We start from the raw sequence: 25,205 nt of genomic DNA on the forward strand, positions 1-25,205 counted from the left end.
AGAAGGCCAGGGCCACAGCAGAAGCGCCACTCAGAGCCGCACCGCCATGGATGCCCTGGTGCATCTCCTGCAGCTGCTGGTTCTGCTCCTGACCCTGCCTCTGCACCTGATGGCTCTGCTGGGCTACTGGCAGCCGCTGTGCAAAAGCTACTTCCCCTACCTGATGGCCGTGTTGGCTGAGAAGACCAACCACATGATGGAGAGCAAGAAACGGGAGCTGTTCAGCCAGATAAAGGAGCTAAAGGGGCCCTCCGGGAAGGTGGCCCTGCTGGAGCTGGGCTGCGGCACAGGGGCCAACTTCCAGTTCTACCCTGCCGGCTGCAGGGTCACCTGCCTGGACCCAAACCCTCACTTTGAGAAGTTCCTGAAAAAGAGCATGGCCCAGAACAAGCACCTGCAGTACGAGCGCTTCGTGGTGGCCGCTGGAGAGGACATGCGCGAGCTGGCCGACGGCTCCATGGACGTGGTGGTCTGCACGCTGGTGCTGTGCTCCGTGCAGAGCCCAGAGAGGGTGCTGCAGGAGGTCCGGAGAGTGCTGAGGCCGGTGAGCAGGCGTGGGCCGGGCAGTGCAGCTTCAGTGGGGGGCCCCCAGGGTGGGGGTCTAACAACCAGCACCTGAGACACCCCCATCTACCTCCACCTGCTGGTGAGTGGGAGATACGTCCAGTGCTACGAGGGGGTGCAACAGGACGGGGGGAGGGGCAGGCAGCAAGAACATCTACGGAAGTGAGGTTTAAAGGGGGTTCAGGGGCAGGCATTCAACCTTGCCCTTAAGACGCCCATGCCCCACATACGGAGATCCTGGGTTCAACCCCGCCTCTGACTCTTGTGGCAGACCCTGGGAGGCAGCAGTGATGGCTCGAGTAATTGGGTTCCTGCCACCCACACCGGCAGCCGGAATTGAGCTCCTAGCCTCTGGCTTTACCCTCAGCCCAGTCCTGGCTGTCATGGGTATCTGGGGAGTGAACCATCAGATGTAAGCACTCACTCACTCACTCTCGCTCTCGCTCTCGCTCTCTCTCTCCCCCCATCTCAAACAAGAATAAAGGAGTAAGCCATGGATGGAGAGAGTGGGAAAATAAAAAATGTCCTAGGTGGAGCTGTCAGGGGAATGTGGGGAGCAATCCGGACTAGACTAAGTTACTCGAATTGGGACTTATTCTATGCATCTGCTCTCCCACAATATGGCGCTGGGAGAGAAGTAAACAGCTTCCGCACAGCTGCCTCCAGTTCAACTAATAAACTGTAGGACTTGCTCCTGATTGGAGGAGAGCAGCGTACTCGGCATGTGGGCAGCCGAGTTGGGATTGGCGGAGGAGGACTATAAAGGAGGAGAGAGACGGCATGCACCAGGAACATCTATGGGGAACATCTAAGGGAACCCGTGCAGCCCCCGAGAAAGCCGGCCGGCGGTGTGCCGCTCCCCTGCGGAAGTGGGGAATGCGGCCAGGGGGAACTGCCCTTCCACGGAGGTGGAAGGGATAGTAGCCAACCCGGGAAGAACCAGCAGCAAACCCGGGGAGGGCCGAGCAGACGAAAGAACAGCGCAGGGTCCTGTGTCGTTCCTCCACGAAGAGGGGGAGCGACATAATGGTGCCGTGACTCGGATATGAAGCCTAGGCAGGGTTCAGTGTCGTTCCTCCATGAAGAGGGGGAGCGACATAATGGTGCCGTGACTCGGATAGGAAACCTAGCTCGGATAGGAAACCTAGCTCGGATAGGAAACCTAGGACGGATAGCAAACTTAGGAGGGAAGAAACGGGAAGAAACGGGAAGAATTGGGAAAATATCGGAGAGAGAGACTAGCAAACAGCCTAGGGAAAAGCCGGACGAAAAAGGAGCCGGAAGAAGCTATTGAAAGCCTAGGCATAGACTCAGATACGGACTACGGGGGGAAGCTGGGAGAAATCTCTAAGGTCGAAAGCGAAAGTGAAAGCTAGAACAAACAGACTCGGATGCGGACTGTGGGGAGAGGCCAGGAGAAATGAGGGAGGAATATCGTTGGAGGAAAGCTTGGGGAAACATACCGGGTAGAGAAAAATGTTAGGGAAATTGAAGCCGCGGGGGGCAGGCCAAGGCGGACACGAAAGCCACTTTGGGATTCTCAAGTTAGCCCGGGAATAGGGGGCGAAAAGTTGAAACCAGAAGCTGAAACGTGAGCCTGGTTGGGATCCGTCTGATTAGCCCGGGGAGCAAAGGACGGGAAGCCAAACCGTGGGGCGGAGACGTACGCTGGGTTGAATTCGCCAGGCTAGCCCGGGGAACTTAGATTGAATGCTAGTGGCGGACACGTAAGCTACGCTGTGTTACTCGCGGAAGCCGCCGCGTGCAGAGAGAGCACGGGGCGTGAATAGATAGGGAACGGGGCTGGCGTAGGCCGTGGTGCAGACGCGAAGGGCGTGGAGACCGCGGAGCGCGCGAAGCCAAGCCGCGCAAAGCCGAGCCGCGCAGATGAGGCGCGGGCTGAAGCCGCGCAGAGCCGGGAACCCGCCGGCGGGGCGAGGCGCCGGGAAGCTGCGGGGATAAGAGAAACAGAAGTTTAGAAGTAAAAGAGAAATAGGAATGCTGGAAGATAGAAGTAAAATGGGAGAAATAGGAATGCCCGGAGATAGAGAAATAGAGAAAAATAAGGCCTCCCCTCAACATGGCAATGAGAAAGCTTGGATTCGGTCTGCCTGATTAAGTGAGGCGATGAGCACCTGGGCGGCTAGCAGCTTATGCGCCGCAGGTCACGGAAGACAGGCACGAATTAACATCAGTAAGGCTTCCCCACAATACAACCATTAGGAGGCTTGGATTCGGTCTGCCTAATTAAGGCGGTAAGCGCCAGCAAGCAGCTCGACCAGAGTATGAGCTGCAGGTCACCGAAGATAGGCACAAACCAACACTAATAAGTCTCCCCCACAATACGGCAATGAGAAGGCTTGGATTCGGTTTGCCTGATAGGTTTTGTAAACACCTGCAGGCAGTTCTAGCAGAGCAGAGCATGCGCTGCAGGGCACCGAACACAGGCACGCATCAGCGCCTAAAAACCTCCTCACAACATGGCGAAGAGAGGACCCGGATTCGGTTTGCCTGATAGGACTTGTAAGAGCCTGTGGCAACTCTAGCAAGTAGAGCAGAGTGTGTGCCGCGGGACACTGAAGACAGGCGCGTATCAACGCTAAAAAATAAAAAGAAAGGGGGATCTGTGGGGAGCAATCCGGACTAGACTAAGTTACTCGAATTGGGACTTATTCTATGCATCTGCTCTCCCACAATATGGCGCTGGGAGAGAAGTAAACAGCTTCCGCACAGCTGCCTCCAGTTCAACTAATAAACTGTAGGACTTGCTCCTGATTGGAGGAGAGCAGCGTACTCGGCGTGTGGGCAGCCGAGTTGGGATTGGCGGAGGAGGACTATAAAGGAGGAGAGAGACGGCATGCACCAGGAACATCTATGGGGAACATCTAAGGGAACCCGTGCAGCCCCCGAGAAAGCCGGCCGGCGGTGTGCCGCTCCCCTGCGGAAGTGGGGAATGCGGCCAGGGGGAACTGCCCTTCCACGGAGGTGGAAGGGATAGTAGCCAACCCGGGAAGAACCAGCAGCAAACCCGGGGAGGGCCGAGCAGACGAAAGAACAGCGCAGGGTCCTGTGTCGTTCCTCCACGAAGAGGGGGAGCGACATAATGGTGCCGTGACTCGGATATGAAGCCTAGGCAGGGTTCAGTGTCGTTCCTCCATGAAGAGGGGGAGCGACAGGGAAGATTTTTGACCTGTGTGTAGAGAGAAAAGTAGTTCAGGATCTTTTCCAAGGCTCTCGCATGCATGGCTGAGGGGGGAATGGAAGGAAGGGCCACTTGCTGAAAAAAGAGAAACCTCCGTTGTGTGGGCTTCTGAAGCCCAAGGTGCCACCAAGACAACAGCACAGAAGCCAAACAGGCAGGCAGGAGTCGTGATGGGAGGTGGAAACAGATGAATCCTGGAGCTGCAGATGCAGACAGCGCCAGCGTGGGCTGACAACTCAGAGAGTCGGGGTGAGTGAGTTACCCAGGGAGAGGAAGCCCCACACTGGGCAGGAGTCAGGGCTGAGGTTTCTCGGGGATGTTCGAGGAGATGTCCAGGAAGGAGTTGACTACAAAAAGTTCAAGAAAAGTGGAATTCAAAGATAAGTTTTGGGGCCAGTGTGTGAATCAGTGAGTTAAGCCTCCCTCTGCTGTGCCGGCATCCCAGATGGATGCCAGTTCCAGCCCTGGCTGCTCTGCTTCCAGTTCAGAGCCCTGCTAATGTGCCTGAGAAAGCAGCAGAAGATGGCCCAAGTGTTTGGCCCCCTGCCACCCACACGGAAGACCAGGAGGAAGTTCTAGCCCAATCCTGGTTGTCACATGTTGCTGTGGATTCATTCTGAGAGGAGGAGCGTGGGGCAACAGGTGCAAAGTCACAACACAGACCCCAGGAGTTGGGTGAAAGCAGGCCTGAGGTGAGCAGCCCACAGACTCATTTATTTCAGTTGGTGCAGTAGCTTACATAGCTAAGGCAGCCAATCCAGTCAAGGGGCGGTTTATCCCCCAACCAATCACAGCGTGTTGCCAGGCAGGCTCTGTTGCCAGGTGGGTTCCAAAGCCATTTCCTGAGTAACTGACACTTGCTCACCAGCGGCCATCTTGGCACAGCCTTCTCATTCCTCCACAGTTGCAGCCATCTGGGGAGTGAACCAGTGGATGGAAGATTTCTCTGTCTCTCCCTCGCTCTTTAATTCTGCCTTTCAAATAAATAAATAGTTAAAAAAAAGAAAAAAAGATAACAGGCTGGCGCTGTGGCGTAGCAGGTAAAGTTGCTGCCTGCAGTGCCAGCATCCCATATGAGCGCTGGTTCTAGTCCCAGCTGCTCCACTTCTGATCCAGCTCTCTGCTGTGGCCTGGGAAAGCAGTGGAAGATGGGCCAAGTCCTTGAGCCCTACACTCATGTGGGAGACTCAGAAGAAGCTCCTGGCTCCTGGTTTCAGATTGGCCCAGCTCCAACCATTGTGGCCATCTGGGGAGTGAACCAGTGGATGGAAGACCTCTCTCTGCCTCTGCCTCTAATTCTGTCTTTCAGATGAATAAATAAATCTATTTTAAAAAATAAAAAAGATAATTTTTGGGTACAAAAATTTTGCAATCCTTGCATATAAGAAGTCTTCAAAATCTTTGTGAAAATGCATATTATGAAACAACTACATGCAGATTTCAAGTTTCTCTGTACCAAAATAAAGTTTAATTTCTTTAAGAGGGAGAGAGACAGAGCTCCTATCTGCTGATTCAATTCTCAAATGCTCACAACAGCCAGGGGTTCAATCTGGGTGTCCCACGTGGGTGGCAGGAAGCCACTTACTTGAGCCATCACCACTACCTCCCAGTTGGCAGGAAGCTGGAGCCTGGAGCTGGAGCAGGGAATTGAACTCATGCCCTTCAATACGGGACACAAGTGACTCGGTTGCAAAGCTAAACACCATCTCCCAAACTTATCTTTTCATCCATCCATAATTCCACAAACACTTTTGAAATACCTTGTTTTTATTTTTTAAATTTATTTTAATTAGTTTGAAAGGCAGAGTTTTGGTGCGAGGGGATAAGTGGGGGAGACAGAGAGAGAGAGAGAAGTCTTCATCTGCTGGTTCTTTCCCCAAATGGCTACAATGGCCAGAGCTGAGCCAATCTGAAGCCAGGAGCCAGGAGCTTCTTCCAGGTCTCCCACATGAGTGCAGGGACCCAAGCACTTGGCCATTCCCTGCTGCTTTCCTGGGCACATTATTAGGGAGCTGGATCAGAAGTGGAGCAACCAGGACTTGAACCAGTGCCCATATGGGATGCCGGCACTGCAGACAGCTGCTTAACCTGCTATGCCAGAGCGCTGGCCCCTGAAATTCCTTTGTATGCCTCTGAGTCTCAGGAGAGAGTTCAAGGCGCGTGTCCCTGTATGGGATGAATCAGCCCCTCCTGTCTTCCAGCGGCCATGCTGCCCTGGCCACCTCATAAAGCTCTCACTCTCTCCTCCACCATCCTGAGCGGTCTTTTCCTGCACCTCGAGGGAGGAAGGCGGGAGCAGGGAGTGCTGGCAGGTCAGGTGCCCCACCAGGGCTTCGCCAGGCTTGATCCGAGGGCCTGGAGGGGCGCAGCAGGTGAGTGACGCCCACCCTCCTCCCCTCCCAGGGTGGAGTGCTTTTTTTCCTGGAGCACGTGGCTGAGCCGCGCGGAAGCTGGGCCTTCATGTGGCAGCGAGCCTTAGAGCCCACCTGGAAACACATCGGGGACGGCTGCCTGCTCACCAGAGAGACCTGGAGGGACCTGGAAAAGGCGCGGTTCTCTGAAGTGCAAATAGAACGACACCCCCCTCCCCTGAAGTGGCTCCCTGTGGGCCCCCACATCATGGGGAAGGCTGTGAAATAAGCTGGCCCTGGCCCCCACCCCAGGGGTCCCTGCTCCCTCCCCTGCCCCCGCCCCGCCACTCACCCACCAGCCCAAGCCACCTTCTATGAAAGGGAGCTCCTCTCCTCCCAACCTCTGACCTCTGACCTCTGACCTCTGGCAGGGACAAGCTCTGGCTTCCATCCCCTCTTCCGCAGAGAAAAACTCCCAGTTCCTAACCTGGTCAGACAGGAAGCAGCTCACCCCCTTCGTGTCCTTGACTGCACATCCCTGCACTGCTCTCCCCGCTTCTCCAGCTCGCCACCCCTTTCCCTTGTCCCCGGGTGAAGTCCCTCTGCCTTCCCTGGGAGGCTGCAGCTTTGTGCCCCTCAGCCAGGTGCACCCCAGCCAGGTCATCGGGTCCTCCCTCCCTCCCTCTCTCTGGCCACCACCTCTGTCCACAGCCATGGAGGAACCAGAAGCAGACCCTGGGATGAGGCTGCCAAACTCAGTAAAGAAGCCAGAAATGTTGTCCTCAATTTTTTTTTAATAAATAGACAAAACCCACCAGACTGATGCACAGACTACAATCAGAGGAAGGAGGAAATGGGGGGAGCCCCTGAGCGAGCGACACAACCCCTCTCCAACCTCCAGGCCAAGGCACTTTTGGGGAGACAGGTCCTGGGGTCCTGGTGTACAAGGTGAGAGCCCCACCCTCACCTCAGCATGAGGACATCCCTGCCCTTCTCACCCTGCCCCCCCAGCCCTGATGGGCCCCCTCGCATCTCACAGCATTCTAAGGAGGAAGTGTTTGGGGGCAGGGGGTCGGTGCCCCCAGGAAGCAAACCCCTGCCCAATCCTGATGCAGCACCAGCAACCCACTCGGGCCCCTCCACCCCAAGGAGTCCCCTCTGGGGAAGCAGCAGGGGATACCCACGGGCAAGGCTGGGACAAAGGAAGCTAGGCAGTGGCTGGTGCCGGATGCCCATCGTGGCCCGGCTCGGGGTGCCCATCGGCAGCCAGGATGGGGTGGGCGTCGGGGCCCTCCCGCCGGGGGCTGCCCCAGTGGCTCCGCAGGATAGTACCCGTCTTCTCCTCCTTGAACTGCTGCCGGTCTTCCCGAGGGATCTTCACCGCGTGGTACTGGGGCACGGCGGCCTCGGGGTGCTTCGCCCGCCGGAAGAATCCCATCTGCAAGAACAGCCAGCCGAGGCCGTGAGGAGCCCGCGGGGCTGAGGTCCCTGGAGAGGACGCCCAGCTCAGCCCCGCTCCCTGCCCTCACCATCCCCGGAACAGGAAGGCCTCACCACAGCTCACCGGAGACAGGCAGGCCCGCACCCTGGGCAGTGGGCAGCTCCCAGAGGCCACCCTCAGTGCTGGGCCCTGGGTTCTCACATACAGCAAGACAAAAACCAGAGGGGGCCCAAGGTTCAGGACAAGGGCTTTGAAGGTACAGCCCAGGATCTTGGGCTCCCAAGGTCTCCACCCACCCTGCCATCTTGAGAAACTCAATAGAATCTCCCAGAACACAAACAAGAACTGGAGAGCAGGGGCCAGTGTTGTAGCAGAAGCCGCCACCTGGGATGCCAGCACTCATATGGGTGCTGGTTCAAATCTCAGCTGCTCCACTTCTGACCCAGCTGCCTGCTAATGCCCTGGGGAAGCAGCGGTGGATGGCCCAAGTGCTTGGGAGACTCCAGTGAAGCTCCTGGTTCCTGGCTTTGGCCTGATCCAGCCCCAGCCATTGCAGCCATTGGGACAGTAAACCAGTGTATGGAAGATCGTTTCTCTCTCTCTCTCTCTCTGTATGTGTGTTTGTGTTTGTGTGTGTGTGTGTGTGTGTGTGTAACTTTTTCAAATAAATAAGTAAATCTTTTTGAAAAAGAAGAGGTGAAGAAGAAAACAGCTTTCTGGACCTCTGCATATCTTAAACAGTGCATCACATGCCCCTGCACACGATGTAGGCAGCATGCCCAGGGCCCTGGCATCCGTGGACTAGGGGCACCTAGCCCCTCCCTAAACCATGACCCTGCTGGCTCTCACACACCAGCAATGATAATGTGCCCCTTGCACACTCACACTTGGAACTGCCCAAGACTCCTACATGCTCAGGCTGCTTAGAAAAGACATGCAGAGCTCACACCCCGCAAGCCCACCCGACACATGGAGCATGCGCCGGGCTATGCGCACTCACCGGTACAGCCTCAGCCCTCTGCTGGCATCTCACCTCAGCTCCTAAGACTCTTGGCACGCCCATGCAACCTCCTGTCTCTGCCTCACACATTGCAGATCCCCTGAATGCTGGGAATCTACACATACTCACACATGTGCATGCACACACACACTCACAACAGTTACCCCACAGTCCCTGGGCCCCCTGCTTCCATGGCCGAGGGCTGCACGGCCAGCTGGGCCCGGTAATAGTTGGTGGGATAAGATGAGCTCTGGCTGCTCCGCCGGAAGAAGCCACACTGGGATGTCAGGGGAGGGAGGAGGCAAAAGAGGCGGAGGATGGAGACAAGAAGGGTAGGGGCCCAGTCTCTGCTCTGTCTCCATGCTGCGGGAGCAGGGAACAGGCAGCCTGGCTCCCTGCAGGGTGGGCAGGTGCCCCCGCTTGCAGCCTGGCCCAGCCATGACACGGCCGCAGGAGGCTGCACTCAGTCTGACAGGGCTCAAGGAGCAGCTGGGGGGAGAGGGAGTCTTCCATAGAGCCCCAGGGCTGTGCCTGGTTCCCCACCCAGCCCCGGGTGTGGCAGGTGGCTCAAGGACACCCCTGCTCAGGGACATCATTCCCTGCACTGACGCGCACGTGTGTGTGTGTGTGTGTGTGTGTGTGCGTGCTTCTTCTGTCGAGCCCCAGATGCCCGCATGATTCTGTCTGCAGCCGTGAGTGTGCCAGAGCAGTTCAGTGGCCGGTCCGGAGACTGTCCCCACTGCTGGGCCTTCCTGGTCAAGGTTTCCATCCCAGACGTCACCATCCTACTCCGGTCGAATCAGCCCACACTCCCCGGCCTCCGTGACTGTGCCTCCCTGGCCCCACATCCCCACACCCTGAGCTTCTGCACCCCCTCCTTTTGGGGCCTGCACCCAGGGCCACATCCTCTCAAGCCTGCCCTCCACTGAACCCCACTGCACCTCCTCGACTCAATACCCCTGCCTTGTGCTGCAGCCCCACCTCACTCCAGCATTCAAGGTCTGCCTCTGGCGGGGACCCCCGGGGTCAGGCAGAGCCCCCGCTCCAGGCCCTGCCCGAGGCTCACCTTCCACAGGAGCAGCACCAACAGCGCCAGCACCAGAAGCCCGGCCAGCACCGCCAGGAGAATGACCCACCAGGGGACTCCTCCAGCCACCACAGCCACAGGATCCAAGTAGACCATCACTGGGGTCTGGAGAGCGAGGGGCACTGAGTGGGGGGTGGGGAGGAGAAAAGGGGGTGCTCCCACCTGCCCCCCAGTCCTGCGGCAGCTCACCACAGTGGATGCATCTCTAAGCAGCAGGTTCTTGATGGAGGACTTGACCGTGATGTTGGCTCGGACGATCACTTCCACAGACTTCACAGCCGAGTACTCCTAAAGGAGCCAGAAGCAGAGCCCCCTCCTGAAGGCCACGCCCCCTCCTTGCCCCGCCCCCCCATCTGGGAACTGGAACCCCGGAATGGTGCCCAACACAGAGGATGCCTCTGCCTGGCTTGGGTTAGGGCAATGCTGCCTCAGAGCAGAAGACATGAGCACGGGGGGACTTTGCAGGGTGCCCGGCGCTTCCCTCACCTCCAGGAAGGTGCTGTTCCACAAGCGGCCCCAGACGTGCAGCACAGCTGTGCGGTCGAAGCTGTAGAGCGGGCATCTGAACACCACACAGTTGGCCGTGCCCCGCGCACAGTCCTGGGGACCAGGACAGATGGGCTCTGAATGGTTTACTGTGAGTGCGTGTGCGTGCACACACACGCACACACACACACACAGACTGAGCCTGACATTGCCTCCCATTTTCTCTTCCCAACTTCAGACTCCCCTCCTCCAGGAAGTCTTCCCAAGCTACCCCTTTGATCCAAAGGAGCTGCTTACTCCAAATCTGAGCCATTTGGGTTGGAAATGCAAAGGCCTCTCCCTTGACAGTAGCAACACAGTAGCATCCCCAACAGATGCCTATGTCACCCAATGACCACCCCACATATTGGGCACCTACTGTATGCCAAGCACTTATCTCAGTTAAGCTTCACCATGGTCCTGGCACAGTGCATGCTGTCATTTCTCAAGGGAGGAAATGGAGGCCCCAGGAGGCCAGGTGACCTGCCTCAGGTCACAGAGACAGCAGAGCCAGTCAGTGTAGAGAGGTTGTCTGAACTCGGGCCCACGGTCAGCAAAGAGACCGCCCCAAGAGCTTCTGGGGACAGCTGAGGGGTTTGGTGCCTGCTCCTCCCAGCCTGACCCTAACGCACCTGGCCCAGGTGCGCACCTTCCTCATGACCCTCGTGCCTGAAAGTTCTTCTATGTCCATCACGTCATCGTCCACACACGGAAGATGTCTTTGAAAGCCTTTACATTCTGAGTCCTCTTTTATTTCGCTACTTTTGAGCACATTTAAAAACTCCATGGTTGTGACATTGTGAAAATCAAGCAGATATGCTTACACAAATTGACTAATCTGTTCTAAAAGACTTCAAAAGAATACCAAGCAAATCTCACAGGTGGCCATTACGTCTCCATAAAAATGCAATATTCTATACAAACATGAAAATGACTTGCTTGGCTGGCTGGCTCTGGGCTCCGAGGGCGCTGGGTCCAGCAAAGCGAGGAGTTAAATTTAAGGTCATGGCAAAACATCTGAAGTTCATCGCCAGGACTGTGATGGTGCAGGATGGAAATGTGGAAGGTGCATACAGGACCCTAAACAGGATCCTCACTATGGACGGGCTCACTGAGGACATTGAGCGACGGCGATACTATGAGAAGCCTTGCCGCCGGCGACAACGGACTCTGCAGGGAGCAGCAGGGGGAGGGGAGTTCTCGCCTCACAAGCAGCCCCCTGGCCCAGGGCTGCCCACCTGCCGCAGGTCTTGCACCATCCCATGGCTTTTTCTCCCATGGGTGCTAACAACATTGTTCTTACTCATCTGGTTTTCTACTTATCTGAGAGACAGACAGACTCAGAGTGCTCTCAGCTGCCAGCTCACTCACTCTCCAGACACCACAACGGCCAGGACTGGGCCAGGCAGGCCAGATGGGGAGCTAGGAACCCCACCCAGGCCTCCCACGTGGGTGGCAGGGTCCCAACCACATAAGCCATCACCTGCTGCCTCCCAGGAGGTGATCAGGAGTAGAGCTGGGACTAAAACCCAAGTATTGGAATGCGGGCCTCTCAGCTGGCAAGCCAACACCCATGCCCACCACAGGTGCTGGAGGTCCCCTCCCTGGACGCCAGCACCCTGAAGCTCCATGGTCCACGGCGGCCGCCAGCCCCCCACGCGTGGTCACTCCTGTGACGCCACTTGCCCTGCCCTTACCAGGGTGATGTTCTTCTTCTTCTCCAAGGAAGACACTGGCCACCACGACGTGCTGGGCTCCGGCGGCTCACGAGGCTCCTGCTGCGCCGGCTGCTCCAGCTCCCGCCGCCTCCTACCCCTGCTGCCTGCTTTCTGGACATGGGGAGGAGGTGCCCAGTGAATGCCCCTCCAGACACAGCCATCGGGGTCACATCTCCCCCCTCCACCTTCCTCCTGGCCCAGCCCCTACCCCCGGAACGCTTCTCTCCTCCCTACCCCCCACAGTAACCACCTCCCCTCCTAAAGTCTCCCCTCCACCCTGCCTGAGCCTCACCAGGCCGAGGATGTTGGGCCTGGGGGAGCAGAGCCCCTTCCGCCCAGGCCCCTGCCCGCCCTCCAATTCCACGCGCATGGGGTAGAGCAGCCACTTCCCATTGGCGATCTCGTGAGGCCACATGATGTTGAGGAAGGCGGAGCCCAGCGTGTTGAGCGACTGGCCTTGGTTGGAGACCTGCGGGCAGCAGATGGGAGGGAAGGAGCTCACTTTCCGAGCAGACTGCACCTCTGCACAGAGGCGGAGGGGACGAGCCTTGCCTCAGGAAGCAGAGTTCCCAAAAAGACTTGGGATCTGAGGTCCCCCCCAGCTGCCAATCGCTCCCCACACAAGCTCCAGAAAACCTAGGAGGGGTCAGGTGTGCAGGCAGGCACCAGCCAAGCAAAGGCAGAGTTCCGGGAAGAAGCTTCACCCCTGACCCACATGCCCGTCCCCTGGCTGGGGCCCCCGGCACAGGAGCTTCTTGGGCTCTCCTGGCCACTCAGACCACTCAGAAGTGACCAGAGAAGTGCCAACCATGGCCCCAGCACCAACATCAGCCCACAGCTAAAGTCCACGTGCAGGGCGGAGGCCTTGAGCTCTCTGGAGCACATGGGAGAAGTGCCCGCCTCGGCAGCAGCCCATGGGGCACGGTTCAGCCTGTCTTCTGGGTCAAGGGAGGGGGCCCATGGAGGGACCACACACCAGGACACCTACCGTGACCTCATACTTGACCTCGCTGCCCACATCCTCTTCAAAGCGCATGGCGCTCTCCCCCCTCACCACGCCAGAGAAGAAGAGTTGCTGAGGAATGGCCACCCTGGAAGAGATGGGTCAGAGCAGAAGCTAAGGAGGCCCAGGGCCCAGCTGGACGGAGGGTCAGGAGGGCAGGGCGGTGAGGCGGAGCCAGGCCGGGGTCCCGGAGTGGCGATGCCCCCACCCCCTGAGCTTACCCTGCAATGGACAGCGGCAGCTCGATGAAGACACGGGCGCGAACAAACTCTGGAGACAGCAGCTGCTTACTGATCCTAGCGTGCGGAACAGACACACACACAGCAGGGGTCAACGGGGCCAGTCCAACTGCCCCAGCCTCCACCCCTGCCCGACCCTGGCGCCACCAGGCTTACGTGGCCAATAGCAGCCCCACCTCCAGCTCAGTGGTCTCGATGGTGATTGCGGAGGTGCTGAGGATGAGGTAGAAAGTGACCTAGCCAGGGTGGAATGAGGGGAGGGTGAGGGGAGGGCTCCGGGGCTCAAGGGCCAGCCACTCAGAGCAAGACGAGGGCAGACTGCCCACCTGGGCACCTCTCTTCATGGGGTTCCCCAGCTCACACTCGACATGGGACGCATTCCCATCGGACAGGCAGAGCGGCTTCTCCTGCTGTGAGGAGGAGAGGAGAGGTTGGTTTGTGTTACTGGGGCCCTTTGAGAGCTCACCCCAGCTCGCCCCGGGAGACTCACCGCAGGGTCCAGCGCCCGGACTCCTGAGTAGCGCAGAGAGGCAGGGAGGGTGACGAGGAGCTGGGCTTCGTGGGCATCGTCCCCGTCAGCCTGGGGCTGGGCCGGGTCCGAGGGCAGGTTGGTGACCATCAGCTCCAGACCGATGACCGGCTGCCCACTCATCGCGAACAGGGCTGTCTTCCCGTCAGCCTCCCTGAAAGTCAAGTCCCTGCTCATGCTGGGCTGTGACAGCCCTCCCCAGCCTCCCGCCCACGCCCATTTCCCAGGTTCTCTGACCTCCCCAGGCCCCCCAGATCACATGCCAGCACATGCCCCGCATCTGCCCATGATGACTAGGAGAGAGGGACCCTCCACTCTCAGCCCAGCTCCACCCAGCCTGCTAGTCCTTGGCTCTCCATCCATCACACAGGACTAACAAACCCTACCTCGCCGAGCTGCTACTAAACCATACCAGGGACTTCGACAAGCTCGTGGAAACTGTGCATTACTGGTTAATTCTGTTTTTAACCTTTTGTGGGACTCCAAGTTATGCTGGGGCAGCTGTTTGGCTTAGCAGTTAACTGCATGAGCTACCTGCCTGGCTCCATCTCCGATTAGCTTCCTGCCAATGCGTGTGCACCCTGGGAGGCAGCACTGATGGCTCACATGGTTGGGTCCCTGCCACCCATGTGGGGGGCCAGGGTTGAGTTCTTGGCTCCCAGCCCACCCAGCCCAGCCCCAGCTGTTGCAGGCATTTAGGGGGTGAACCAATGGAAGGGAGTTCCCTCTCTCTCTCTCTTTCTTGGATACACTTCAAGATTTTTAAAAGATTATTTATTTATTTATTTAAAAGGCAGAGTTAGAGAGAGAGAGAGAGAGAGAGAGAGAGAGAGAGAGATCCTCCATCTGCTGCTTCATTCCCCAAATGGTTGCAATGGCCGGGGCTGGGCCAAGCTAAAGTCAGAAGCCAGGAGCCCCCTCCAGGTCTCCCATGTGGGCCCAGGGGCCCAAGCACTTGGGCCGTCCTCCACTACTTTCCCAGGCACATGAGCAGAGAGCTGGATAGGAAGTGGAGCAGCCGGGACTCAAACCAGCAGCCCTATGGGACACTGTACCACGGCGTCAGCCCCAATGTGTTTTAAGATAAGTTTATTTTGGCACAGTTTGAGACACACGCATATTTTTTCACAATCCCTTTCCCATGAACTTCCCAAGGACCCCTGGCATGTGACGGGTTCTGTGAGGTGTTGCTACTCGTCACCACGGGCGCACTGCTGTGCCGTCACTGACCCCCGTCTCCCCCTCCTCTGAATCCTCAGCAGTCCCCCAGCCCCCGCCCTCCGCAGGCTCACTGCTCTCCCCGCCTGCTCCCTACCGCCCTCACATGGGCAGAGGCTGGAACTCGGCGTCGCTGATCCGGGCACAGAAGCGGGCACGCACCAGCTGCAGGTTACTCTGGCAGATCTTGTCTTCACCACAGCCTTGCTTCAGGAAGACGATCTGGGAGCAGATGTGAAAAGAAGTTCATTCCAAGGGGCGAGGCGGGGGGGGGGGGGACGACCGTGTCCCCAAGGCACACTGTGAACCCGATAAGAGGACCACAGGGCTCGTGTGTTCTACACTCAGATCTGCCGCTTACTCGCTGTGTGATATCGGGCTGGTCACTTAGCCACTCTGAGCTGTGCCCTCATCAGTAAAATCGTGGGCATATCGCCACACTGTGGTGTGAACTACCAGGCTAGTCCCCAGCCTCACCTGGGTGCAACTGAGTTCCAGCTGCAGACAGGAAGAGAAAGAAGGGTGCCATCTCTGGGCTGGCCCTCGCAATCACGCCTTCCCCTCCAAGCCCAGTGGGATGAAGGCAACTTGAGGACCTTGGAGGCCACATATGAAGATGGCAAAAGCCCTGGGTCACCCTGGGTCCCCGAATGCCTACAAGGAGGGAGGAGCTCTGGCCCTCTGACTAGGAACACACGAACAGGTGCCACTGCGGGGAGGATGACAGTGACGGTTGCTCCTCCCAGCTCCTCTTCCTGAGTAAAACCAGAACCATGCTCACCTCTGACCGCTGGCTGCTGGGCTGGTGGGCGTTGAGGATGGGGGCCACTGGGGGCAGCCCCTGGCCGGGAGCCTGCCGCCGGAGCCGTGGGCTCTGCAGCCTGTAGGACAGGGTCACCACAATGGCCCGAAGCTTGTCTTTGACGTTCTCCTGGGAAAGAGGAAAAGCTGCTCTTCCCTGGAATGACGCCCGGGCCCCAGCCCTGCCCACCAAAGCCTCAGCCGGGCCCAGGGCAGACTGTGACACGTGGGCAGCTTCGGGAGATGAAGGAGAGCCATGTGGAAGTGGGCAAGGGCGAGGGAGAGGCTGCCGGAGGGACGGGAGGAGCCCCGACCCAGGGCTTCGAGGATGGAGCCAGCCACCTCCACCTCCAGGGAGACACAAGGGGCCGCCCGGTGGGGAGGAGCGTGGCCCAGAAAGGCAGCTTCTCCAAGGTCTAGAGCTTGCAGGGAGGTGTGAGTGTGCTGAGAGGCATGGAGGAAAAGAGCGCACACAGCCACAGCGACCCTCGGGGCCCAGGGCCCGGGCACACCTGCAGCTGGAGCATGTTTTCTTTGCAGACCCGGTCGCGTTGGTGCCTCAGCCACACGGTGCCCGACGCCTGGTGCTTGGGGTCATCCAGGCCACGGCTCAGGAAGGTCACCCGGGGAACCCGGCCTTGGAGCCTCCGGTCTGTGTCACCATCTAACGTGTAATCCAGGGCTGTGCGGTGCGGGGGACAGGAAAGCAGCCGCTGAGCAGGGCACTGCTCCAGCCCCACCCTGTCCCCAAGGCGCCCTTCTCACCATGTTGAAAAGATCCCCTCCCCCAGTCCCAGTCCTGCAAAGCGGACAGGGCGGTTGGTGGGAGGGGCCTCACTCACCCACAGTGGGGCTGTAGGTGCTAGGGGTGGCCACATAGCTGAAACAGATCCTCAGGTCCACACTGTAGGGGCCAAGGGTGACTCCTGAGCCAATCCATGCTCACAGGCCAAGGGTCGACCCCTGCTACCGCCCAGCCCCCAAACTGGGGAGAGAAAGGGAGCGCAGAGGGAGAGTGGGCCTCTGGCGGCTCCGGCTCCTGGCGCCTCTCCCTCGGGCCCAGCCTCACCAGACGGACTGGCCACCGGCACAATTGGGCTGTTCGAGGTCTATGGCTTCGGGGGCAATGAGGACCTCGTGAGAGACGTGAAGGACAGGTCTGGCCCTGAGGGAGAACAAGAGGCCGTGAACCTGCAGCATCCGGTTTGGCGCTGGAGGGGGCGGGGCAGGGGCAGGGCTCAGGGAGGCAGACACCCAGGGGCCCTCACCTGAAGAGCACAGCCGTGTCTGCCAGGGAGCCCACCAGCAGGTCTGGGTAGTGGTTCCCGTCCACGTCCAGGCCGCCCGACAGGGAGTAGCCGAAGCTCCTGAGGCCCACGGCCTCGCCCTCCAACACCTGGGGACCAGCTGTCAGCCTCCCCAGCCCTTAGCCTCCCTGTCGCCCCCACTCCCTTATTGCACCGGCACCCATCCCCCATCGGTCACCTGCGAAGCTTTGACCACAAGCCCCAGGCTGCTCCCGTGGTAGATGAAGACTTTGCCGTCGCCATCAAAGGGAGCACCCACGGCGATATCTGCGGGCGTGGGGCACAGCGTCAGGCTGGCGGGGGCGGGGGGACACTCAGCCCAGGCCCCCACTTCCCTCGGTCTCCCAGGTCTACGTGATATGCTTTCATTCTCACCAACAGGCACCCAACGCAAGCCGCGTGTATCCCTCTCAGACACTCCCTGCAAATACTTTCAGCTCAGAAAGGCCAAGCGACTTGCCCAAGGTCACACAGCAAGAAGCTGCAGTTCCTGAGCCTCCCAGGGGCTTCTCCATCTCTCCCTCACACCCCTCCCCACCCCACCCCCACCAGAGCCATTCCAGCTCCCAGTCACACCTGGGAAGCCATCCTGGTTCAGGTCCCCCAGGACAGCCAGGCTGATCCCGAACATGGAGTCGGGGGAGCCGCAGAGCCGGAGCGAGGGGATGTCGGCCCAGTGACCCCCCTGGTTCAGGTACACATACACAGCTCCCCCCAGCTCTTCCTGGCGCTCGTAGAAATAGGGGGCTCCCACGATCAGGTCTGGCCAGCTACGAAGAGAGGGAGACCATCGGTGCCAGCCCTCCCCAGCCAGGGGACTCGGGCACAAGGAGCCACTGCCGGCTGCCCACAGTCCCACCCCCTCGCCCTCTGTCACCCGTCGTTGTTGAGATCTGCCACGGCCAGCGAGTAGCCAAAGCCAGAGGTCAGGCGCTCTCCGGACAGCAGGACTTCGGGCACCAGGCGGCTGGCGCTGTCCTTGCGTAGAATGACCACGGCACCCTTGTGGTTGGCACGGGGGGCGCCTGCCACAAAGCTCAGCTCCTCTGCCCGCACCAGCCCCTTCCCCGAGTCGATGGAGAAGCCTGGGAGGGTGGAGTGGGAGGGCAACTTAGCAGTGAGCGTCTCCCCAAGGCTCAGAAGCCAGGGTGGGCCACAGCTCCCCCAGCCCGACTCTAGTCCCCTCCCAGCCACAGCCGGCCAGATCGCTCCTTCTCCCCCTCCAGGGGCCTGGCAGCCCTCCCACACCCGCCTCGCCCAGAGACTGCAGTCTGGCACCGGAAGCGTGATGAGGTCAGCCTCTGAGATAGATGGGGAGAGAGAAAGGCAGTGACCGAGAAGCCAGGTGGCTCGGCAGGGGCTGGGCACCAGCCTGTACCCATTCCAGGGCCTGGAGGAGAGGGCCAGCCCCTCTCCCACCACCCTGGCAAGGGGAAAAAGGCTTCACCGGGGTGGGTGGACAGCAGGGAGGCGAGGGCAGCCGGGAGGAGCTGGAGCCAATGAGAGGGACACCCCGTCCCCAGCCCCACCCACCGCCAGGCCGGACCTCTCTTCAGCAGGTGCCCTCCTCACCCTTCGGGGAAAGCCCCCCAAAGGCCGGGATTGCACTTCCAGGGACAGCCCCCCTCCACTCGCTCACAGCCCCAGACACCATCACCCTCAGGCCTCCTCATCAATGATGATCAGCTCCTCTGGGTAATCTGGGCCCAGCTGGTGTTGGGGCAGTGGGGGGGACAGAGCAGGTGAGAACCTTCCCTGGGGCAGGAGAGGAGGCTGGGGCCGAGCTTACAAACCTAAGTAGCTATTCCGGGCCAAGTCTCCGGCTGGTCCTGGGAGCCGGTCAGCAGGGTCCAGAGTTTTATACACGAGCTGGTCGGGGTCTGAGCTATCAATGTTGGTCACAAAAAGCAACCCTATGGGGGCCGGGCAGGGTAGGAGGAGACACCAGGGAAGGGACACCCAAAGGAGGTGCCACAGAGCAAGGAGACAGAGCCAGGCAGAATGGCCAGGAGGAGGTAGGAGAGGATGAAGTAGAGAAAGAAAACCAGAGAGAGATAGACGAGACCAGGGAGATACAAGTCAGAGACACAGACAGAGACGAGAGACAGAGACAGGAGGAGGGGATGTGTGGAGAGGGAGGAAGAGAAGGAGCAGAGGGTTAGAGACCCTGGCCAGGGAGGGGTCCCTACCAAAGTAGCTGTTGGCAGGGACCGGGATGAGGCGGGGGTCTTGATCCTTCTCACCCCCCGCCTCGTAGGGCCCGTCGTCCAGGTGAGCCAGGTCCGCCGAGCTCTGCACACAGAGCTCCACCCTGGCCGTGCCTGCAAGGACAGTCGAGTTAGTGCCCAGGGTGGGGAGCGAGGACACTGAGTTAGACGGGCACACAGGGAAGCCCCTTGCCTCCTTTCCAGCCCCGCCTCCACCCTCTCCCCAGCCCAAGCTTCCTGGGGGCCCCTGGCCCCGGCATCACACTCACCAAGTGGCAGCTCAGCCAGCGGCAGCGTGCAGAGACGGGAATGGCAGTGATGAGGTGGAGGTGCCACATGGGAGCGTGCGAGCCCCCGCCGTGCGTGTGGGGACCCATGCCAGCGTGCAGGGGGGCGGGGCCCTTGGCCATGCAAAGAGTGAGGCAGTGCCCCCATCTGTGTGTGTGTTCGAGCAGCATGGAGGTGGAGGTGGAAGGCGGGGCAGGGCCCAGGACTCCATGAACTTGTGGTCATGCCTGGCCAAGTGCTGCCCCCCAACCCCGTGCCATCTCTGGGGTAAGAGGAGGTCTTAGTCCCTTCCTCCCCTCCTTGAGGGGCAACTCACCCTTCCAGTTAAAGGTCCCTGGTGCCCCAAACAGGAGGTAGTGGCTGTCAGGAGAGAAGGCAGCGGCTGTGCCCTGCTGGCAGAACCCAAATTGTTCGTGGCCTTGGGGGCGCCCCTCACAGAACTTCCACTCCCCGCCATCCAGCTCATCGCGGATGCCCAGGTCCTGGCTCAGCACAAAGCAGCGTCCAATCACGTCCCGCGTCTCCAGGATCTGGTCCACCCGCTGCCGCGACTCATACCGGTGTGCACAGGTCTGTGGAAGGGACAGGATGGGAGGGGTCATTTCCTGTGTGGACCAGGGACCCAGGTGAGGCACACTGGCCACATGCAGACATTTGGCAGACACTGGTATGGGTGTGCGCACACACACACACACACACGTGTACACACCCCTACACCATATCACTGGATGCCCAGCATGCTGTCTTCAACCACTTCCACAGGAAGTCATCCTTGTTCCATGGTCTGCCTGGGCACCCAGAGACACGGGCCCAAGCCAGCGCACAGGACGTGTGGCTCCCTGTTCATGGAACAGTCCTGCAGCACGCCAAGCTTGGTCTTCTCTCAAGAGCTCCGTAAGTGCTACCATCTCATCTGCACAGGATTTCTCCACTCTCTGAGCATTCCCTATCCTGTGTACCTGGCTCGAATCACCCCCATTTACAGACATCTTTTTCTCTCTGTGGCCCACGACTTAGAGACTCGGGGCTGGACCCTTTGCTTAATGTTAGCCACCTGCTGCCCTGCAGTGGCTTGTGTCAGTCACTGTGTGTCATGCATGTTACTGAAAGACACAGAGGGAGAGAAACAGAGAGACACAGAAAGCAAAAGCAGGAGGATCTCCACAACCACCTGGCGAGAAGCAGGCCCCCCTCTGTCTTTGCAGAAAATAGCACAGCGTCCAATGCCTGAAAGGTTCTTATGGGTGCAGCATCTGGTCTAGCGCCTAAGATGCCAATCAAGACACCCACAAGCAAGGGGTCCAGCCTCCCACACTGGAGGCCCTGGGTTTGCTACGAGCCTCCAGCTTCCAGCTAATGCAGACTGTGGGCAGCAACAATGGTGACTCAAGTAATTGGGATCCTACCACCTACATGGGAGACTGCATGGCATTCAGCCCCAGCCTAACCCTAGGGCATTTGGGGAGTGAGCTAGCAAATAGGGAAGCACTCCCTCTCTCTTTCTCTCTTCCTCTCTCTCTCTCTCTAATAAAAAATTGTGTTGCGGTGCCACGTGGAACGCCTACATCCCATATCGGGGTGCCTGGGATCAAAACTTGGCTGCTCCATTGCCAATCCAGTTTCCTCCTAATGCACCTGGGAGGCACCAAATGATGGCCCAAAGTACTTGGGTTCCCATCACCCAAATGGGAGACCCAGATGGAGTTCCTGGCTCCTGGCTTAAGCCTGGCCCAGGCCTTCCTTTGGGGAAGGAACCAGTGGACAGAAGATCTCTTTTTTCTGTTTCTGTCTCCTCCTCTTTCTCTCACCCTCTCTTTCTGTCACTCTGCCTTTCTTTTTTTTATTTTTTATGTCACTCTGCCTTTCAAATAAATAAATACAACTTTTTAAAATTAATTTTAACAAGATCTGCAGTAAGAGTTTAACAAAATGATGAATGGATGGTCAGATGTTTTTGAACTTGGAAGGAAAGGGGCATGTCTTATACTTTTGTGCATCTCCCCAAGGTCCTGGGAGTCACATCCCACACCCAGCTTGTGCTCTGAAAGCACACATGGTATACACGCTGTGCACACACATAAACGGTACACAAGCTTTGCACACATAGTACACATGCTGTGCACATGTACACAGAGTACACATGCTGTGCACACACAGGTACACACGCTGTGCACATGCATACATGGTAATAGGCTGTTTGCATGCAAATATGGTACACATGCTGTGCACACACACAGTATACATGCTGTGCACACATACACGGTACACACGCTGTGCACATGTATACACAGTATACATGCTATACACACACAGTACACATGCTGTGCATATGCCCACATGGTACACAGGCTGTGCACACACACGGTACACATGCTGTGCACGCACACACAGTACACACGCTGTTCACATGCACACACTGTACACATGCTGTGCACATGCACACATGGTACACATGCTGTGCACATATACACAGAACACACAAACAAACATACACGCATCACCCCTGAATTCATCCACAATAAGTAGTACTCACAACAATCTTGCCCCCAGGTCCCTGGCTCCGAACACTGACTCCCAACCACTGGTTCTCCTTGCTCTCCTTCTGCACATCAGCTGGAGGCAAGACACGAAGAATCAGGGAACAGAAGGGGAGGCCACGGCCTCTCCTCTCCTCCTCCTATGCTGCGCCACTGCGTCCCCCGAGATCGCACCTCCCCGGTCGATGTCCAGTCTGTAGCAGTCGGTCTCCTCCAGGCTCAGGGGGCAAGCGAAGAGGCCTCCGGTGCGGTTCGCCTGCTGCCCAGGAAGAGCCAGGGCCTGGGGAGCGCCCACCAGCAGCCTGCACGATGGGGCAGGGGCAGAGGTTAGAGGTCACCAGGCTCCAACCTCCCCAGAGCTGCCCAGGCCCAGCCCCTTGTTACCAAACCAAGCGTTCAGGGGCTCAAGAGGCAGGCAAAAGTCAGTTATCTCTAATTCTGGCAGGAAACATGAATGCAGCAGGCGCCACAATCATCATGTGACACATGCATGAGGGTCTGCCACGCACAGCAACTACGCACACAAGTGCCCAACCGCACCAACCCAGCAGCCCCGCCAGCACCGCCGGTTTGAAAGCACCGCCTGTTCCCAGCACCTGTTCCCAACCAAGCCTCCCCCACCCAACTGCTTGGCCTCAGCCCCAAGCTCTGCCCTCCTTCCCAACCCCTGATCCAGTTGCAACCCTGCCAGAAATGCCAAGAATTCTGGGAGCAAAAGTAACAGGGGCCCAGGCTGGCACCGCAGCGGAGCTCAGGGGCCAACTTCAAGACCAGGCGAGAGGCTACGCAGAGACCTGCTCCCTGTCCTCGGGGACACAGCAGGGACCCCGCCCTCGGGCAGCTCCCACACTCTGGCTGGCATGGAGGCAGGGACAGTGTCTCACTCTGTCTCCAGCCCTCCCCCTGCTCGACCGCACTGCCTGCAGCCCCTTCCCCATCCTCCCTTCTCCGCCCCCTCCCACCTCCACCCAGTTTTCACTCCTGCCTCCCCTCAGACTCTTTCCCAGCTCCGGCTTTCTTGGCAGGACAATTTTCCATGATCACAGCCAAGGCGCCTTCCCCCGAGGAGGACTGAGCTGGGAACGGAGGCCTCCTGGGTCCCCGGAGGCTGAGCCCCCAGGCCAGGGGTGAAGCAAGGGGACTGATGCACAGCTGGCCACACGGGTGCTCTCTTTGCAGAGGAAGAGACGCAAAAGTGTCAGCAGGCCTCCCTCCCACTCTTCCTCCATCTCCTTCCTGGAGGGGGTGAGGCCCCAAACCGAACCGGGCAATGCCACAGGCAGGCATCTGTGGGGCACTGGGCCAGGTCTGACGGGGAGCGGTGGGGGAGGGCTCAGAGCCACTCTCCCTTCCCGAAAACGCCTCTTCCTCATCTCTGAGCAGCTGTCATCCCATGTCACAGCCAGTGGTAAGAGCAAGAAGGGGTAGGGAGTGGCAGGGAAGAGAGCGCCCATTCAGCATCCATTTAACTACTGCTTGAGAAACAAGGATGCGATGCTTCTTCAGCACCTACAATGGGGGAGGCCGTGGGCCAGACTCCAGGGACAGGAAGAACTAACGTCCATCACTCTCCATATACATGCAGGCACCAGGCCAGGACAAGTCACAAAGTCACACCCGTGGTCCCATCTGGCGCTCTCCACGTGGGAGAAGGATTCTGTTCTCGTCTATCAGGTGACACGAAGCCAGCATGCTGGAAATCACAGCCGCTGCTGCTAACTCTGGTTCTTTGTCATCCCCCCAATGACTGGGCCAACACTGAGACCAGAAAAGTAAAGCGGGTAGGGAAGGAACGGAAACCAGGTGACACGGCCCAGTGCAAGTCCTCAGTGCCCCAGGCTCCGCACTCAGGACCACCGCTGCTCCTGACTCAGCTCTGTGCTTGCCCTGTGGGAAGCGACAGGACGCATTTGCTGAGTCCATGCGCTATGCGGACTGACAGAGATGACGCCCGTGCCCCAGCGGGTCAGTGCACAGCTAAGCACTCAGAGGAGCTAACAGTGTCCCTTGCTCACATCTTCCCTGGAGGCCAGGAGTAGAGAAGAGGGGAGAGGAACGATGCTGACTGCATCAGTGTGCCCAGCTGCATCCCTAGTGGATCCCTCTGGGAACAAGCATCCCCACATGCAGCCTCTCCATCTCTGCCCCAGCCACACACTCCTTCCTGGCTCCCGTCCCATGAATTCAGCCACCCCAGGCCTCCGGACGGAATAGTAGCCACAACTGCAGCCGCTGCAGGGAGAAAGGCAAAGCAGAGCTGGCAGCCGGGGGCAGAGGGACTCCCTGGGAGCACCGCTAAGTGCAGACGAAGGAGGAGCCCACAAGTCCTGCACTCCCCCACTGTCCACGCTCTCCAGGGCTCCAGCCCAAGTCCAGCCCTTCTCTGACCCCTCTTCATCTGAGTGGCCCTCTGGGAAAGACTCTTGGCCTGGAAGGCTGGCTCCGGCAACGGGGCCTAGGAGCCCAGTCTTTGGATCTAGGATCATCGGACTACTCTCTACCCCTGTGAATCACAATACAAGAAAACAGCACCGGGGCCGGCGCTGTGGCATAGCAGGTAAAGCTGCCACCTGCGAAATCAGCATCCCATCCACGTCCGAGCCAGCTCCCTGCTAATGGCCTGGGAAAGCAGCAGAGGACGGCCCAAGTGCACCCATGTGGGAAACCCGGATGAAGCTCCTGGCTCCTGGCTTCAGCCTGGCCAAACCCTAGCTGTTGCAGCCATCTGAGCAGTGAACCAGTGGATGGAAGACTCTCTCTCTCTCTCTCTCTCTCTCTCTCTCTCTCTCTCTCTGTGTGTGTGTGTGTGTGCTGTGTGTGTGTGTGTGTATGTAACTCCTTCAAATAAATAAATATTTTAAAAATAACAACACTACTACACTTCCATGGCACTCACTATGAGTGGAGCACTATTCTAAGCATTGCACTTATATTAAACACACCATAGCAACCCCAGTTTACAGCCAAAAGAAATAAATGAGACCAAAACCACAGAACAAGGTAAGAAAGCTTGACTTCAATGTCTCATCTTGGGGCTAGACTGAAAGATATCAAAAGAGCCAGCATTGTGGAGTAGCAGGTTAAGCTGCCACCTGAGACAGCATCATCCAATATGAGTGCCAGGTTCAAGTCCCAGCTGCTCCACTTCCAATCCAGCTCCCTACTATTGAGCCTGGGAAAGCAGTGGA

At 58.5% G+C, this 25,205-nt stretch overlaps 2 protein-coding genes across 19 annotated transcripts in view; one reads left to right on the plus strand and one right to left on the minus strand.

The window, feature by feature from the left end:
* TMT1B (thiol methyltransferase 1B) lies at positions 1-7,299 on the plus strand. The gene is made up of 2 exons (XM_002711054.6): positions 1-544; positions 6,170-7,299. Exons 1-2 carry the CDS (start codon positions 47-49, stop codon positions 6,404-6,406), a joined length of 735 nt encoding a protein of 244 aa, XP_002711100.1. The 5' UTR covers positions 1-46; the 3' UTR covers positions 6,407-7,299.
* ITGA7 (integrin subunit alpha 7) overlaps positions 6,892-25,205 on the minus strand; it is a 23,533-nt gene continuing 5,219 nt past the window's right edge. For 2 of the 18 annotated variants that reach the window (XM_089308456.1, XM_008256603.5), the window contains exons 2-25: positions 22,192-22,319; positions 22,014-22,093; positions 19,797-20,052; positions 18,779-18,898; positions 17,863-18,070; positions 17,562-17,755; positions 17,164-17,252; positions 16,947-17,074; positions 16,748-16,843; positions 16,521-16,582; positions 16,191-16,360; positions 15,659-15,808; positions 14,984-15,099; positions 13,621-13,813; positions 13,457-13,540; positions 13,287-13,366; positions 13,113-13,187; positions 12,877-12,979; positions 12,181-12,357; positions 11,868-11,999; positions 10,132-10,245; positions 9,835-9,933; positions 9,625-9,750; positions 6,892-7,555 (exon numbers count right to left, since the gene is read on the minus strand). In XM_089308456.1, coding sequence (XP_089164582.1) covers positions 7,325-7,555; positions 9,625-9,750; positions 9,835-9,933; positions 10,132-10,245; positions 11,868-11,999; positions 12,181-12,357; positions 12,877-12,979; positions 13,113-13,187; positions 13,287-13,366; positions 13,457-13,540; positions 13,621-13,813; positions 14,984-15,099; positions 15,659-15,808; positions 16,191-16,360; positions 16,521-16,582; positions 16,748-16,843; positions 16,947-17,074; positions 17,164-17,252; positions 17,562-17,616 — 2,280 coding nt within the window. In that variant the 5' untranslated portion in view covers positions 17,617-17,755; positions 17,863-18,070; positions 18,779-18,898; ... (1 more) ...; positions 22,014-22,093; positions 22,192-22,319 and the 3' untranslated portion in view covers positions 6,892-7,324. Of the gene's footprint in view, positions 7,556-7,671; positions 8,836-9,624; positions 9,751-9,834; positions 9,934-10,131; positions 10,246-11,867; positions 12,000-12,180; positions 12,358-12,876; positions 12,980-13,112; positions 13,188-13,286; positions 13,367-13,456; positions 13,541-13,620; positions 13,814-14,983; positions 15,100-15,658; positions 15,809-16,190; positions 16,361-16,520; positions 16,583-16,747; positions 16,844-16,946; positions 17,075-17,163; positions 17,253-17,561; positions 17,756-17,862; positions 18,071-18,778; positions 18,899-19,174; positions 19,307-19,461; positions 19,693-19,796; positions 20,053-22,013; positions 22,094-22,191; positions 22,320-25,205 lie in introns of those variants that run through there. The other 16 variants (XR_016216785.1, XM_008256601.5, XM_008256600.5 and 13 more) reach the window with 16 other exon arrangements.

Source organism: Oryctolagus cuniculus, chromosome 11, assembly GCF_051225735.1.
Source record: "Oryctolagus cuniculus isolate XC-2025 breed Fujian yellow rabbit chromosome 11, ASM5122573v1, whole genome shotgun sequence".
NCBI lineage: Eukaryota > Metazoa > Chordata > Mammalia > Lagomorpha > Leporidae > Oryctolagus > Oryctolagus cuniculus.